The 14,167-nt window shown below is 45.1% G+C and overlaps 1 protein-coding gene across 2 annotated transcripts in view; it reads left to right on the forward strand.

Moving 5' to 3' along the window:
* The first annotated feature begins 1,219 nt into the window (after window positions 1–1,219).
* The window catches only part of MMD (monocyte to macrophage differentiation associated), a 28,223-nt gene continuing 15,275 nt past the window's right edge, over window positions 1,220–14,167 (forward strand). Inside the window, exons 1-2 of one of the 2 annotated variants that reach the window (XM_054047749.1) lie at window positions 8,861–9,321; window positions 12,514–12,629. In XM_054047749.1, coding sequence (XP_053903724.1) covers window positions 9,064–9,321; window positions 12,514–12,629 — 374 coding nt within the window. In that variant the 5' untranslated portion in view covers window positions 8,861–9,063. Of the gene's footprint in view, window positions 1,423–8,860; window positions 9,322–12,513; window positions 12,630–14,167 lie in introns of those variants that run through there. The other variant, XM_054047748.1, reaches the window with a different exon arrangement.

Below are 14,167 nucleotides of genomic sequence, written 5' to 3' on the forward strand. Positions count from 1 at the left end.
ATTTGGTAAGTTTTAAATGGAATGTTGTGTTTTCTGTTACAGCGCTGCCTACTGTTTCCAACATACTAAATAGCGTACAAACATATTTAGAGGCAATCCCTGCTTGGAAAAGGCTATAATCACAATAGACAAGACAAGAGTGGGAGGGAAAACAGAGGTACAGAAAAGTGAAGCAATCTGCCCAGTGTCACACAGCAGCTCTGTAGCAGAACTGGGAACAGAAGCCAAACTGCTCTGGGCGCACCATGTCCGAGGCCACGCTATCTTCTCTCCATTGTTTCTGTTATGGTGATGGTATCTCACCTTTTTATAGACAAGTACATTGTTCTTGGAGTCAAGAAGATTCATCGTCTTAAGTTTACTGCTTCCTGGGGCAACTAAATTAAAACAAAGGGACTGACACCACTATCCTTTCTGATTCAGCCCTGGCCTCTTTTTCAGCTGCCTGTCCTAGCTCTCCTCTCTTACTTTCCCCTTCCAGTCCTTCATCCACCCTTACAACTATTCTGTTTAGGCTCTTCGCCCAGCACCTGACCGTCTCCTATCTTACATTTTCCCCTTTTACTTTCTTCCTTCTCCCCAGCGGCACTAAAACCATTTTTATAGTGGGGGTGCAGAGAACCATTGAACAAAACTAAATCCTGTATATGATGGAAACCACTTTAAGCCAGGGGGTGCTGCAGTACTTCTAGTCCCAGCCTCCCTGCTTCTCTCCTCACCTAAGAAACAATTGTGCTCAGGTCCAGCCTGGCTTTCTTTTTAACAGAGAGAGAGTGTGTGTGTGTGTGTGTGTGTGTGTGTGTACACACACACACACACACGAAGGGAATCCCACGTGTCAGCCAGTACACGGGTTTTCTTCTTCTTCTTCCATTCTGAAAAAGGAAACCCAGCTTGGTACCAGGATGTGCTTATTACACAGCAGCGCCCCCCTGGCCGCTGGACTAAAACGGGGTCTGATTTTCGGCCGGGGACTCCCGCGGGCTGCCAGCCTGGGGTTTCCACTGTAGCGCGGAAGGCGCCGCGGGCAGGTTTAGCCTCTGCGCGGGGAGGCTCTGCGGGGAGCCCTATGGACCCCCCGCCCGGGCCGCGTCTCCGCCTTCGCTCCCTCCTTGGCCCGGCGCCCACAGGGGCGGGACGGCGCCGGCGCTGTGGGCGGGGATGGGGCGGAGGGAAGCCCGGGCCGAGGGGCCGGATAAAGCGGCAGCCCCGAGCGCCTCCCCCCGCGTGTGCCGCCGGCTCCGTCTCTCCCGCACACGCCGCTGCCGGCCGGCCGGCGCTCCGGGCCGCGGGGCTCGCAAGCCAATGAGGGCCCGGACCCCGGCCCTCGCCGCCGCAGGAGCCGCCCGCAGCCCCCCGGCCCGACCCCCCGCCCGCCCGGCGCCCAGGACCCATGCGGCTGCTCCAGGAGAGGCTGCGGAGGTGAGCCCGGGGCCGAGCGCCCATCCCCGGGGGGACCCCCCAGCCGGCAGGCGGGGCCCGGGGCTCCCCACGCCGCCCCCGGGGCTGGTGCCCGCATCCCCCGGCCCCACCCTCCTGGGGTCTGTGCGCCCCCTCCTGGGGGGGTCTGATACCTGCCTCCCCCAGCCCCAAATACTGGAGCATGGGCGGGGCGGGGGGCCCATTGCTGAAGTCTTTGGGGGGGACCGGGTGTGTTTGGAGGGGTTTAAATTCCAGGGCTAGAACCCCCCCCCCCCCCCCGTAGCTGCATGCAAAGCGCCGCCAGCCCCCCATGGGCTGCATCTGTCACTGGGGAGCCAGTCCCTTCCCTCCTGGGAAACGGGCCCTGGGCTGTGCCGGGATACACCGGCCGGCAGGAGAGATGAGGAGCCAGCGTGTCTCCAAAAAGGCACTAGATCGCAGGCAGGGATGAGATCCCCCCCCTTCCCCTTTTAAGTGGGTGAAGGGTCACGCATCCGGTGGGATGCTTTGTCACAGGTTCATCTTTGGTTGGACTCCGCCAGCTCTCCCTGCGTGTGCAGCCGCTGGCAGGGGAATTTCCAACCTAGAAATGCTCTGGTCTCGGGAATGACTGGCCGTGGGGACTGTAGGGTATAGGGTGCTTTGGGATTATTATGTCTAGCGGTTTGTTTTGGCTGCTTTACGCTGCAGAACGCGTGGCAGGAGGAGAAGGGTTGGCAAGGGACAAGCAAAGAGTGTGGTCTTTTGTGCTCTGATGTGGTTGCGGAGCCTTACGTATATGGGGATATTTTCAATCCCTGCCGGCTTCTTTAGATGTCTTTTAGAGAAACAGGGAGGGTGAGGTAATATCTTTTATTGGATCGACATCTGTTGGTGAGAGAGACAAATTTTGGAGCCACGCAGAAGCTCTTCTTCAGGTCTGAGCGATTAGGGTGGCTTAAAAACTTCTCTCCCTCTCACCAACAGATGTTGAAGTGTTCAAGCCACCCTAGTCGCTCAGACCTGAAGAAGAGCTTCTGCATGGCTCCAAAACTTCTCTCTCACCAACAGAAGTTGGCCCTATAAAAGAAATTACCTCACCCTTATTGTGTCTCTAATTTCCTGGGACCAGCACAGGTATAACTACACTGCATACGACAATTAGATGTCCATTAGCAGACAGAATTAGAATGCTGGCCTCATTCCTTGTTCTTGTCCCCTCCCTTCCAAAAATGGGTCAGTTCAAGGAACAATAGATCCCGGGTACTTACATAAGTATTTGGGTTTTCAGGTGCTTCATTATTCTAACATCAGGTACAATGAAGGTGAAGTTTTGAATGACAGTGAGACTCCCAAGTGTGTAGGACCTCTGGTGTATTTCTCCCCCCCCCCAAGGAGGTACACCGTCGCAGTCTCTTGCAGAATTACAATAACTTTTTACTTTTGAGCAAGTAAACCGAAAGGCAAAGATTGAAAGCTCAAAGAAATCAAACCTAAAGTAGACCTGAGGGGAGAGAGCTTGTCTACATTGCCCATGCCTGTTTTGATATACTTGTTTTGTTAAGCTCCCCAGCTCAGACATGTGCTGCAGCATTACATGAGTGTCATCTATTCTTTCCCAGCCCCATCCCCATTATTTTCACATTTTGAGCTCTGCCACCTTAACACGCCTTTACTTTGCAATTTCCAGAAATCTGGGGATATTGAGGCGCATGTAGCAATGAATTTTAGATTAGGCCATAGGGAAATATAAAACAGCAGGCCTCTATTTTTATAATGGAGATTGTGAGCATATTGTGGGCTTGGGTTAACTTTCAGCATTCGCTTATTTCAAGAAGACTTTATGACCATGTTATGTTGGCTTCAGAGTTCATACTACCTGTGAACAGTGTTATTTATTATATCTAATGTTGAATGTGACAAATGGAAGCAATCTAATTCTGTGCTGATACATGTTTTGAAGCATTCTGAATTCTCTTGCCTCTAAAATAATTCTGTGTGGTAGTCAATAACATCTCAAACAGTGATCAGTGTGGTGGTTTTATTTGGTGAAGGGATTTCATTTATTTTCTTTTATTCTGGGAAAAGATGGAGGGAAGTAGAAACAGCTGCCAGGTAGATTATGAACATTAAACTTGATGCAGAACTGACTTTTTTTTTAATTTTATTTGTATCTTTATTTAGAGAAAAATAAAACAATGAATGGAACAATGGAAATCACTCTTCCTTCCCCCCGCTTGGGTTGTCTAGTCTGTTTAGTTCCTTAAAACTATTACCTTGGTATCTAAATGTGGAATTCCATTTAATCGATTCCCCTGCTAATGCTGGTTTGTTCCTGCCAGTGTATTTTCTCAGACTCTGTCAATCATGGATTTATTTATTTTATAAAAGGCCATTCAGACCTCCTACTTGGGTTTCTAGTTATACAAAAACAGAAGGGCACCAAGTAAAACAAAAAGGCAACACATTTAAAATGGATGAAAGGAAATACCAGAGGCTTAAAGTAACTTGGTCTATGAAACTAAATACTGAAAAATATTTACCTCTAAAAGATTACAAAATTGGACTATTGTGTGAATAACATCATACAGAGTTACTTAGCTAAGATGAGAACTAGAAGGTGCTCTCACTTCATGTTTCAAAGCTTACATTGATCACTAGATGAAGTCAAGAATATATTGCAAAATGGGCAGGTTTCTTGTCGATGTGTTTCTTACTACAGCTTTAGATGTAACCCAGTGTTCAACACAATGTTGAGTGTACAATTAGATGGGCCACCGGTCTGATTACAGAAAAAATAAGATCGAATTGTGAAGTAGTGTCTTGGCTACAATAGTCCTCATACTGTCTTCCAAACTCATTGTGGTCCATGGTACAGTTTAAAAAAAAAAAAAAAATCTTCCCCTTAACACAGGACTATTTAATTCTATATAATTCACATTTGAAATACAGAACACCGTGTACAAGGCAGTCTGATGGGAAATGAACAAGAATTTTACATTAAAAACTTCAGATGAGTTCTGTCCTTTCACTAATCTAATTGGTTACTCTGTTTTTTATTTAAAAGTCTGTCAGATACTTTAGGCCGAAAGTGTGTGTGTGTGTGTGTGTGTGTGTGTGTGTGTGTAAACCTTAAGATGAAGATGTTAGTATGAATTGCCCAAGCCACTTGCCCCCTCCCCCCCGTTCATTACTTTCCCTGTCTGTAAAATGAAGATGCTTGTCCTCATGTGGGATTCTACATTGAAGATGTAAAGGATTTGGTTTGCCTTTGCTCCAAGGCCATTTTAGTTTGATGAATACTTCATTTTAAAGCTTGGATGCCTTCAAACGTACTTTATACATATTGCAATGCTTTCACATTGCCTTGATTGATACAATTGACTGGTAACCGATCTAAGGGAGTCTCATGTCAAAATTGATTTCCTTCAGCAGAGCTTGAACTGGGGGAAGCTTCCCCAGCCCAATCTGCAGAATGTCTGTTTCTAATTAGCATTATTAGTCCATTACTTTCATAAACACTAAGGTCTAGTACACCAAACAATCAAGAAAACCAGGAACCCTATGTGTCATTTTCCTAATGGGCTATAAAATCCCTAAAATAGCAGTTAGTGTTGATCATATAAACATGTTACAAATTCTCTCTTGCAACTCCTTTTCAAGTCCATGTGTTTACCTGATGGACCTGAATGACTTGGGCTTGGTCTGCGCTACAAAGTTAGGTCAACGTAAGCTGCCTAGTTGCATGTGCCTACGTTTAAATTTTGTGTCTGGCCAATGTAAGCACCCTGTTACACCGTCTTCTCAAACAGCGCTGAACTATGCTCAATGTACTGAGAGCCGTGCAGTGTCCGTGTAGATACTGTGTGACTTACGTCAACTCTAACAGTCCGCCAGCAACTGTCCCGCGATGCCTGACGCTGACGGCTCTGGTCACAATTGTGAACTCTGCTTCCCAAGGGTCAGCAGAGAGTGGAAGCCACCCCCACCCCCCCTTAAAAAACCCTTCACCATTTTGTAATACTTTTTCCTGATTGCCTAGCTTGGTGAGCACAGCTAGCAGCTTCCCCTTGGGTGCAACTGACCACGCCGTCTACACGCTCTAGATGCGCTGCTGCCTGGAGTAGATGGGAGGTAATGGATTTCCTGGGCCCATGGGGGGCGGGGAGGGGAGAGGCTGTGCAGGCACAGTTATACGGCAGGCATAGAAACATCGACGTCTGCAAGCAGATTGCATAGGGGATGTGGGCGAAGGGGAACAACAGGGATCAGCAACAGAGCTGCATTACAGTGAAGGAACTACGGCAGGCATGCTGCGAGGCTAGCAGTCGATCCAGTGCTGAGCCACAGACATGCCGCTTTTAAAACGACATGCATGCCATGCTTTGCGGACACCCCACCAGCACCCCACAGAGCACCGTGGGTACCTCCAAGGAACTGGACACACAGACCTCTGCATGAACAGCCAGGAGGAGGCGGCGGATACATAACATGTGACTGAGGAGTCCAGCCATGCTGAAAGCCAGGACCTGTTTGAGACTCCTCCACAGTCCAGGCCGTCAAGCACAGGGGAGCCTGCTGCAAGATAAATGTGTGTATGCATTTCCCATTACAGGTAAAGTACTGATGGTGCCTGACCCCAATGTAGCAAGGTCCATCTATTGACTTATTATTTTCCTCATACTAGAAGAAGTAGTGGTACAACAAAAAGAGGTGGAGTGATCTGCTTTTCATTCCCCACTAGAGATAGGCAGAGGGTAGGGGACCCGTGGAGCAGTTTGTTTACGTACACATGGATGTCCTTGAATCGTCCTGAAAGATCTCAACGATGCTTCCATGGAACTGCTCTGCAATCCTCTCCTGCAGGTTTCTGGGGATGACTGCCTTATTTCTTCCTCTGTGGTAGGACACAGTCCCACTCCACTCTGCGATGACTTTGGCAGACATCATTGCAGTTGACAGCTAGCAACATACAGGCCTGGGTGGTTTCGGGTCACCAGCCACAACTGTGCTCTCTGTGCCTTTTCGTTACCCTCAGAGGACAGTTCAGCTAAAATCACCACTGCCTGTAGAATATAGTGCCTGTAGTCACTGCCATTGCCCTATACTTGTATTGTTTCATGCAACCAAACAATTCCCTCCTCATTTCTATTCCCTCTGGCCGCCCACGCTCACGATGGCTGGAATTGGAGCATGGAGCTGTGCCCAAGCAGTGTCAATAAGCGTGTCTTGTTTAAAACCTGAGGGCAGCAAGGGAAGGGAGTTCTGAAACAAAACGTACACTTTCCATTTTGACTATTACAATGATACCTCTGTGTGTGTTAGCTGTAGCTCCTGCCATTGTGGCCTTCAGGGGTCCCCCTCCACACCTGTGGAATGCTTGAGCTAGATAAGGAAGAGAAAGAAGAGACTCGATGGAGAAGGAAAGGGTGGGCAGGAGACAGGCCCATCAGGAAAAGGAGAGGCAGATGCACCAGGGCATAATGAGGCTTCTTCAGCACAAAACACAGATCCTGCAAACCCTCTGGGGGGCCTGCAGGATCAACAAGCCTGGACTTGCCTCCCTTTGCAGTCAATGGGAGGTGCTAAAACGAAATTCTTGTACACCCCTTCCCCCCCATGCTCTCCAATGTTCCACATGGCATCAGGGCTGCATCCCTACCCCTGCCACTCCACACTGGGAGACAGTAAGGACAACCACAGCTTCACATCCTGACCTGAGGGAGCCATGATTGTTGTCTGTGTAGCTGAAATGGACCTGAATGTTCTTTCCCTGTGTTTGTTTTTGAAATAAATTAAAAGGAACTAATTATTTGAGGTTTTTTAAATTGCATATAATTTCTATGCACTGGCTTTGGTACCCAATAAAATCTATTTTTGAGAACATAATGTATCTTTTATTTCACAACATAATGCCTAGCACAACTGAAAGCACCCACTGTTAGTTATTGTACAGGGCAACAGAACTCATGGGATCAGTGACAAACACCATAATAATTATAAAGGTACAACAAGCACCGCAAAATTGAACACTTGAATAACATCAGCCCCTCATGGTGAATTTTCCAACTCCAAAATGATTTCCCATGTATCAGCAGCAATCCAACATTGCAGGCTTCCCCAGTGTGATTGTCATTCAGTTCTCAACTTGACTATGCAGCTTTCATTCTGCTGTCCCTGTGCTGGAGGGCTGGGGTAAGCTCGGCCCACAGCTCCAGGAATGTGGCCTTTCACAACTCAAAAGTTCTGCAGCCTCTACTGGTCATCCCAAACCTGCTTTATGATTCAATCCTACTTGTTTCTCAGGTCCAGAAGCCACACTAAACCATCTGTAGCTGCTTCATGAACACCACCAGCAACCTTGAATTGGTTTTTACTAAGTCCCACAGCAAGCTGTACTCCATGAAATTATCACGTTGCTCGCAGCTATGGTTCTTTTTGTGGCTCTGCCAACACCAGAGGATCGTGCGTTTGTGTTTGCAACGCTCATGACAGTAGTGCAGAGCTGTGTGGACTCCCTGCTTCTGTCAGAGATGGTGGACAGTGACTAGTACTGCATGGGTTTGTGGGGCTTTTACAAAAGGCACAAATGTTATGGGATAGAAATGGCATAATAGGATGGAGAAAGTTGCATGATCAGAACTTGACCCTTCACTACTAGACCCCCTTACGTCACTCATTTCTGCCCAACCATACAGTGCCTGAATTTCCCAAAAGAGGCTGCACAATGGCAAGTTGCACACTGGGATATCCGCCCGTGCTGCACCACATTGTGCATCAACGCCAGCACTGCTGGTGAGTATGTGCACTGCTGGTGCAAGGAACTCAGTAGGCACATGCACAAGCCATATCTTAACTGCAATGGCTTTACACTGGCATAGCTTGCATCAACCAAAGTTCTGTAGCGTAGACATGCCCTCGGTGTATGACTTCTGTGCTCCGCAGTTAAAAAATAACCTTAACACAAGATACCGTGTGTGTGTGTGTGTGTGTGTGTGTGTGTGTGCGCGTGCCTAAGCAGAGCCCCAGTGTCCTATCCTGGAAACTGTTTGTTTTACAATCTTAATTATATTGGCTCTAATAATAAAAGAACTACTATAAGAACAGTATATCTTTACTGTTCAAGAGTCTTACACTGGAAAACATTTATGGATTCTCTTGGTGTAACAGATAACTAAAGCTAACTGGGTTTTCTTGTAAACTATTACTGTGCATTCCTTGGTGCTGCGTTTTGTTTTTTATTTCCCCCCTGCCCCCCCCCTCATCTGCCTGGCATATTCATTGTTTTTATTTATATTTTGAGGTCTATTTGTTCAGCTTAAGGCTATGTCTACACTGCACTTTTGTCAGTAAAACTTTTGTGGGTCATTGGTGTGGGGGGAAAAAACACATCCCTGACTGACCAGTTTTGCCGACAAAAAGTGCCAGTATGGACAGGTGGACAGTGCTATGTTGGCGGGAGATGGTGTCCTGCCGATAAAGCTACCGCCCCTCGTTGGGGACTTATTTTATCGGCAGGAGTGAGTGGTTAGTGTGCTGTAAGGTGCCCGGTGTAGATATAGCCTAGGAAAGTTTCTCCTAAGTGTAAATTTGAAGATTCAAACCTCCCGACCCTCACTTTTGAACATATGACTTAGTCTGAATACAGCATATAAACTTTTCATGTATTCTCCCTCTTTAAATCTGAATCCCTCTTGCCAGTACAGTACCTTTTTTCTTTTTTTTAAAGTGGCACATTTTCCTGCTAACCCAATATTAGAGATAACCAGTATCATCATCACTGCAACATTCATGATTTTAGGGAACAAAAAGCAGCAGCATTCCCACAGGAGAAACAGCGCAATCTTGTGCATGATGTTCCCAATCCCAACTGACTTAAGGAACAAGCATCTCAAGGTCACCTTTAACATGGCATATCGGGTCAGGAAATCAATTCTTCTATCTGTCTCAGTGCTACAGTATAGCTTTTAACTTTTACATACAGGAATAGTTGTCTGAGCTGATCTTTCACAGTAGATGTCAAAACCACATGTTCGTTTTTGATGAGTATGTAATCTTTAAAAGTAACCTTTTCTCTCTTTGGCCCAGTTTCTGCCTACACTGAACCAAAATAAATAGCAGAACTTTCTCAACACATAATGAAACTTGCGACATGGCAACAAACTCTCCATTCAAGATTGGATAATTATGAGCACTTCCCAGGGGCAAAAAAAGCCATATGTGCCACAATAAAATTGCTGTAGAGCATGGCCTGTCTTGAATGACCACTTAAGGGACCAACAAACTAGTTGTTTAAGAAATGCAGTCTGTAAATGTGGAGCATACCTGTACTTGGTACAATTATAGATGCTTGTGGATACAAGACAGAAGGTTGCCCAGTAAGGAAGTGTCCACATTTCACTGCACTTTGGGAGTTGGAGGAGATTCTTGTCATGAAGGGAAGTGGCTGACCTACGTACGATATAAAAAACATTAAATCTAGATACTAGATAAACTAGACTCTCTTCCAGTCAATTCCTCCTTATAAACAAAATTATACTAGTTGCTGTAACTTGCCTAGTGCTCCTAAGGCACTAGTCTTGTGTTGTAGAAAAATTATTTCACCATTTTCTTTAAATTCGCTTTACACTAATATTTGGTTTGTGTATTTCTTGGAGTATTTTTTTTTTGTTTTGTTTGATAACTGTAAGGAAATACACCAGACCCTTGCTAGAACGTGGGATTTGAGACCATGTTATAGTAGAGACTGCGTTAAAATGAATTGTAATTAAATAAATTAATTAAATTTGGGATCCATGGGCACAATCGCGTTATATGCAAATTCATGCTATATAGACGCGTGTTCTAGTGAGGGTCCGGTGTACTTGTAAATGTTGGTCTTCTTGGAAATCTAGAATGGGAGTCAGTGTGACCTAGTAATTCTTGTGGTGACACTGAGGTATCCACTTTTTTCACAAAGGAGGAATGGGGGTGTCACACCTAAAGCTGATAGGGGATGCAGTGCTTTGAAATCCTCCCATTAAAGGCACAGTAGAAGTGCAAATTTTTCGAACCTTTCCAAGATCCAAAGCAGAGCTCTGATGTTTATTATCCCCAAACTCATTTGTTTTCCTTGATGTTTAAACAAAGCATTTGTAGACACATTAGGATCTCTGTCACTATATGGATGAGCCCCTCCCTAAAAACACAATCCTGTGAGACAATCATCTATGGTAGAAAAAGGGTAGGGCTCAGTTCCCATTTAGTAGCTCAGTAATGCTGCTCTTCCAATAAGATTCTTGCTAAAGAGCGCTGAAATTCTCTACTGTGCTGTCAATGTGTCCACCAAGTGGAAACATTCAAACAAGCTTCTAGAATCTTGTCTAAAGAAACAGACTCCATGTGTGTGAAGATCTCCAAACTCGGAGGCCAGTTCTACAACAGGGCTTTTAGCCAGTGTCATTATGTTGGTTAGGGGTGTGATTCTTTACAACACATTTATACTGGCAGAAAGCATTAGTATAGATGCAGTTTATACCAGCAAAAAAGTTCTTTGCTGCTATAGTTGATTTCATTTGGGGAAACTAGTATAAGCTATACGGGCAAAAGAACTCTTTTCCTGCTATAAGCTGTCTACCCACTGGTATAAGCAATACCAGTCTAGTCTCCACTAGTTTATGGTATACCAGCCAACTCTCTTGGAGATGGGGGCCTTAGTGAAAGTCTGTATCTAACCCAGTCCCATTAAAGTCATTTAAGTTCATCCAGTCTTTAGAGGATCTGGTAATGCATTCACCCAATGCGGGCAGGGGACTGGACTCGATGACCTCTCGAGGTCCCTTCCAGTCCTAGAATCTATGAATCTATCTCCTGTGCAGATGATTTTCTTTATTTTCACTGAGTTATAAAACTATAATTTAATTTAAACTTGTACTGTGGTATCCCATTAACCATCTTAAACTCTTGTAAATCACGAATAGCTCAAAACAACTGAAGTAGTTAACATTCCAAATCCTGAAATAAGCAAAGCTTTAAAGTTAACTCTCAAGATATAATTATTCCTTTTGTTTCTACATATAATAAGGCCTCAAAGGTACCAGTGTGGTCTATGGAGAAATTTTGTAAAATCATCCCAGATGTAATCAATGGAAAGATGTCTCCTGTGGTTTTGAATCCACTTAACTGTCCAGGAGCAATCTAATCCTGAACACGAGGCTAACCTAACAGATGCTTTATTTTTAACTATTTCCCCAACGTGGAAACAAAACTGAGTGAACTGTTGGGCTCCCTCTAGACGACGTTCAGATAATCTTTAACAGTTGTTGAATAAATAAAGATAGGCAACCAGGCATTAATTCCATTTTCCAAATGTCCTGGAAATCTGTTTACCTCTGATTGCAATCCTACGGTTGTTCTAGAGACTAAGAACAGGTGTAAGTCTGCTAAATTCCTCATTGATTTAGGAGTTAGTATAGTTCACTGCAATTTGGCATAAATGTTCAGTATTCTCTGGTGTGTGAATAATCATTACATTTTGTTATGCCTCTCTAGGGAACTCAGAAAATGCAACTTTATGTAGAGATTGTATTTGTTAATGGACCAGTTTAGAAGGGGAGTTTTATTTTGATATCCTGCTCAATTTATCAGTCTTTGCAGGATTCCTTATTTATCAGTTTAGTATACATGAATAAAAAGCATTGGCACCCAGAGTTTCAATGTTAACTTGCACTGATTGTCATTATGAATAGATCAAAATATTTGTCACTATTTTCTATTTCACAAATAGGACTCTATATTTGGTCAAAAGAACTAGCTTCCAAATACCACAACTTCAGCTGCTAAGATTGGCCTGGTCTGACGTCACAGCACAGTAAATGGATGGTATTAAAATAGGACTCTTGACTTAAGAAAAACAAAGTGCTTGCATTATAAACAGGACTTGCATTATGAAGCAGTTTTGAGCTCTGAACATATAAGTACCCATTGGGAAGTCGGGGGCCTGTGCATTCATGATTCTGTTTCCTGCTGGGTACCAGTGAAAGCCTGAGAAACCCATTTGGGTGTTACTGGTTATTGGTACAAAATGATCTACTTGGAATAATTATTACTAACTATTGTTTTGTATTACTGTAGTGCCTAGGGGCCCCATACCAGAACCCCACTGTGCTAGGCACTGAACAAAAAGAGGATCCCCGTCCCAAGGGACTTAGTATAAGTTTAAGACAAGATGGATATAGACCGACGGGAGAGTAAGTTAGTAGGACGTTTCTTCTTGAACATTAAATTTCCCTATTTGTGTATAGCTTTAAAAAAAGGTTTTAAAATGATACAGGGAATATTTGCCTATTGGTTCTGGTCTTGTTGCCTGTGTCTGCAGTTTTATGTGACACAGGGTTTTTCCAGCTGCTCTCAGAAGAGTATAGCTCAGGGGTTGGCAACGTTTGGCACGCGGCTCGCCAGGATAAGCACCGTGGCGGGCCGGGCCAGTTTATTTACCTGCTGATGCGGCAGGTTCGGCCGATCACAGCCCCCCACTGGCCGCGGCTCGCCGTCCCGGGCCAATGGGGGCGGCGGCAAGCCGCAGCCAGCACATCCCTCGCCCGCGCCGCTTCTCGCCGCCCACATTGGCCCGGGACGGCGAACCGCGGCCAGTGGGGGCCATGATCGGCCGAACCTGCCGTGTCAGCAGGTAAATAAACTGGCCAGGCCTGCCAGAGTGCTTACCCTGGGGAGCCACGAGCCAGACGTTGCCGACCCCTGGCATAGCTTATGCTGGCAAGTTTTTTCTAACATTCTCTTACGTTTCCTCAATTGATTCTATTCACAAGCCTCTTGTGATTGACTCTTGGTTCAAGAATTAAAATGCATTATTTATTTTAGATGTATACTCACATCCACTTCAAAAGGACCACCTATTCTTGCTCTATGCAATCCTTCAATTTCTAAATAAACAATAGGATATTTGCCATAACTTGTTGAAATGTGATCTAGATGTATGTTTGACTTTGAAACCATTGTGATCTGAATGCAGTCCTAAGCAGGCAGAAGATGGAGTATAGTCTTAAAGGGAAAAGTCTTTAGAAATTGGTTCATTGGTCTTATTAGGATACCTATATAGAGCTCTAGCTCTATAAAAATACTACTCACTTTTGGTATTCAAAACTATGTGTACATTTATAATATAACATTTTTTACTTTTAAAATAATGCATTTCATTCTAGATCTAGCAAAATATTACTTGCTTGGTACTGAAACATGTAACGCAGCATGGAAGGGCAAGTTGAACATTTCAGTTATCTGGACCGTCTAAAAATATGGCAATTTATATCATTTATTAAACACCTGCTGGGAATGATTTATTTTAGTGTCCTGATGCTACATTTTGCTTAGAAGTTAAACTGGAAAAAATATGGGGAAACATTTTTCATCAGAACTAGATGAACAGTAGTTCATGATCAGCGAGAACTTTGATATCCCCTTTGGCTCTCACTTTTCTGAAGCTACTACTGAAGTAACATGCTCTAGGGGCAGGACCGGCTCCAGGGTTTTGGCCGCCCCAAGCAGCCAAACAAACAAAACCGTGATCGCGATCTGCAGCAGCAAGTCAGCAGGAGGTCCTTCACTCCGAGCAGGAGTGAGGGACCGTCTGCCGAATTGCTGCCAAACAGCTGGACGTGCCGCCCCTCTCCAGAGTGGCTGCCCTAAGCACCTGCTTGGTAAGCTGGTGCCTGGAGTCGGCCCTGTCTATGGGAAAAGTTGAGAGAGTTCAGCCATGCTCCCTCTCCTC

This window comes from Malaclemys terrapin, chromosome 13 (assembly GCF_027887155.1).
Source record: "Malaclemys terrapin pileata isolate rMalTer1 chromosome 13, rMalTer1.hap1, whole genome shotgun sequence".
Classification (NCBI taxonomy): Eukaryota; Metazoa; Chordata; order Testudines; family Emydidae; genus Malaclemys; species Malaclemys terrapin.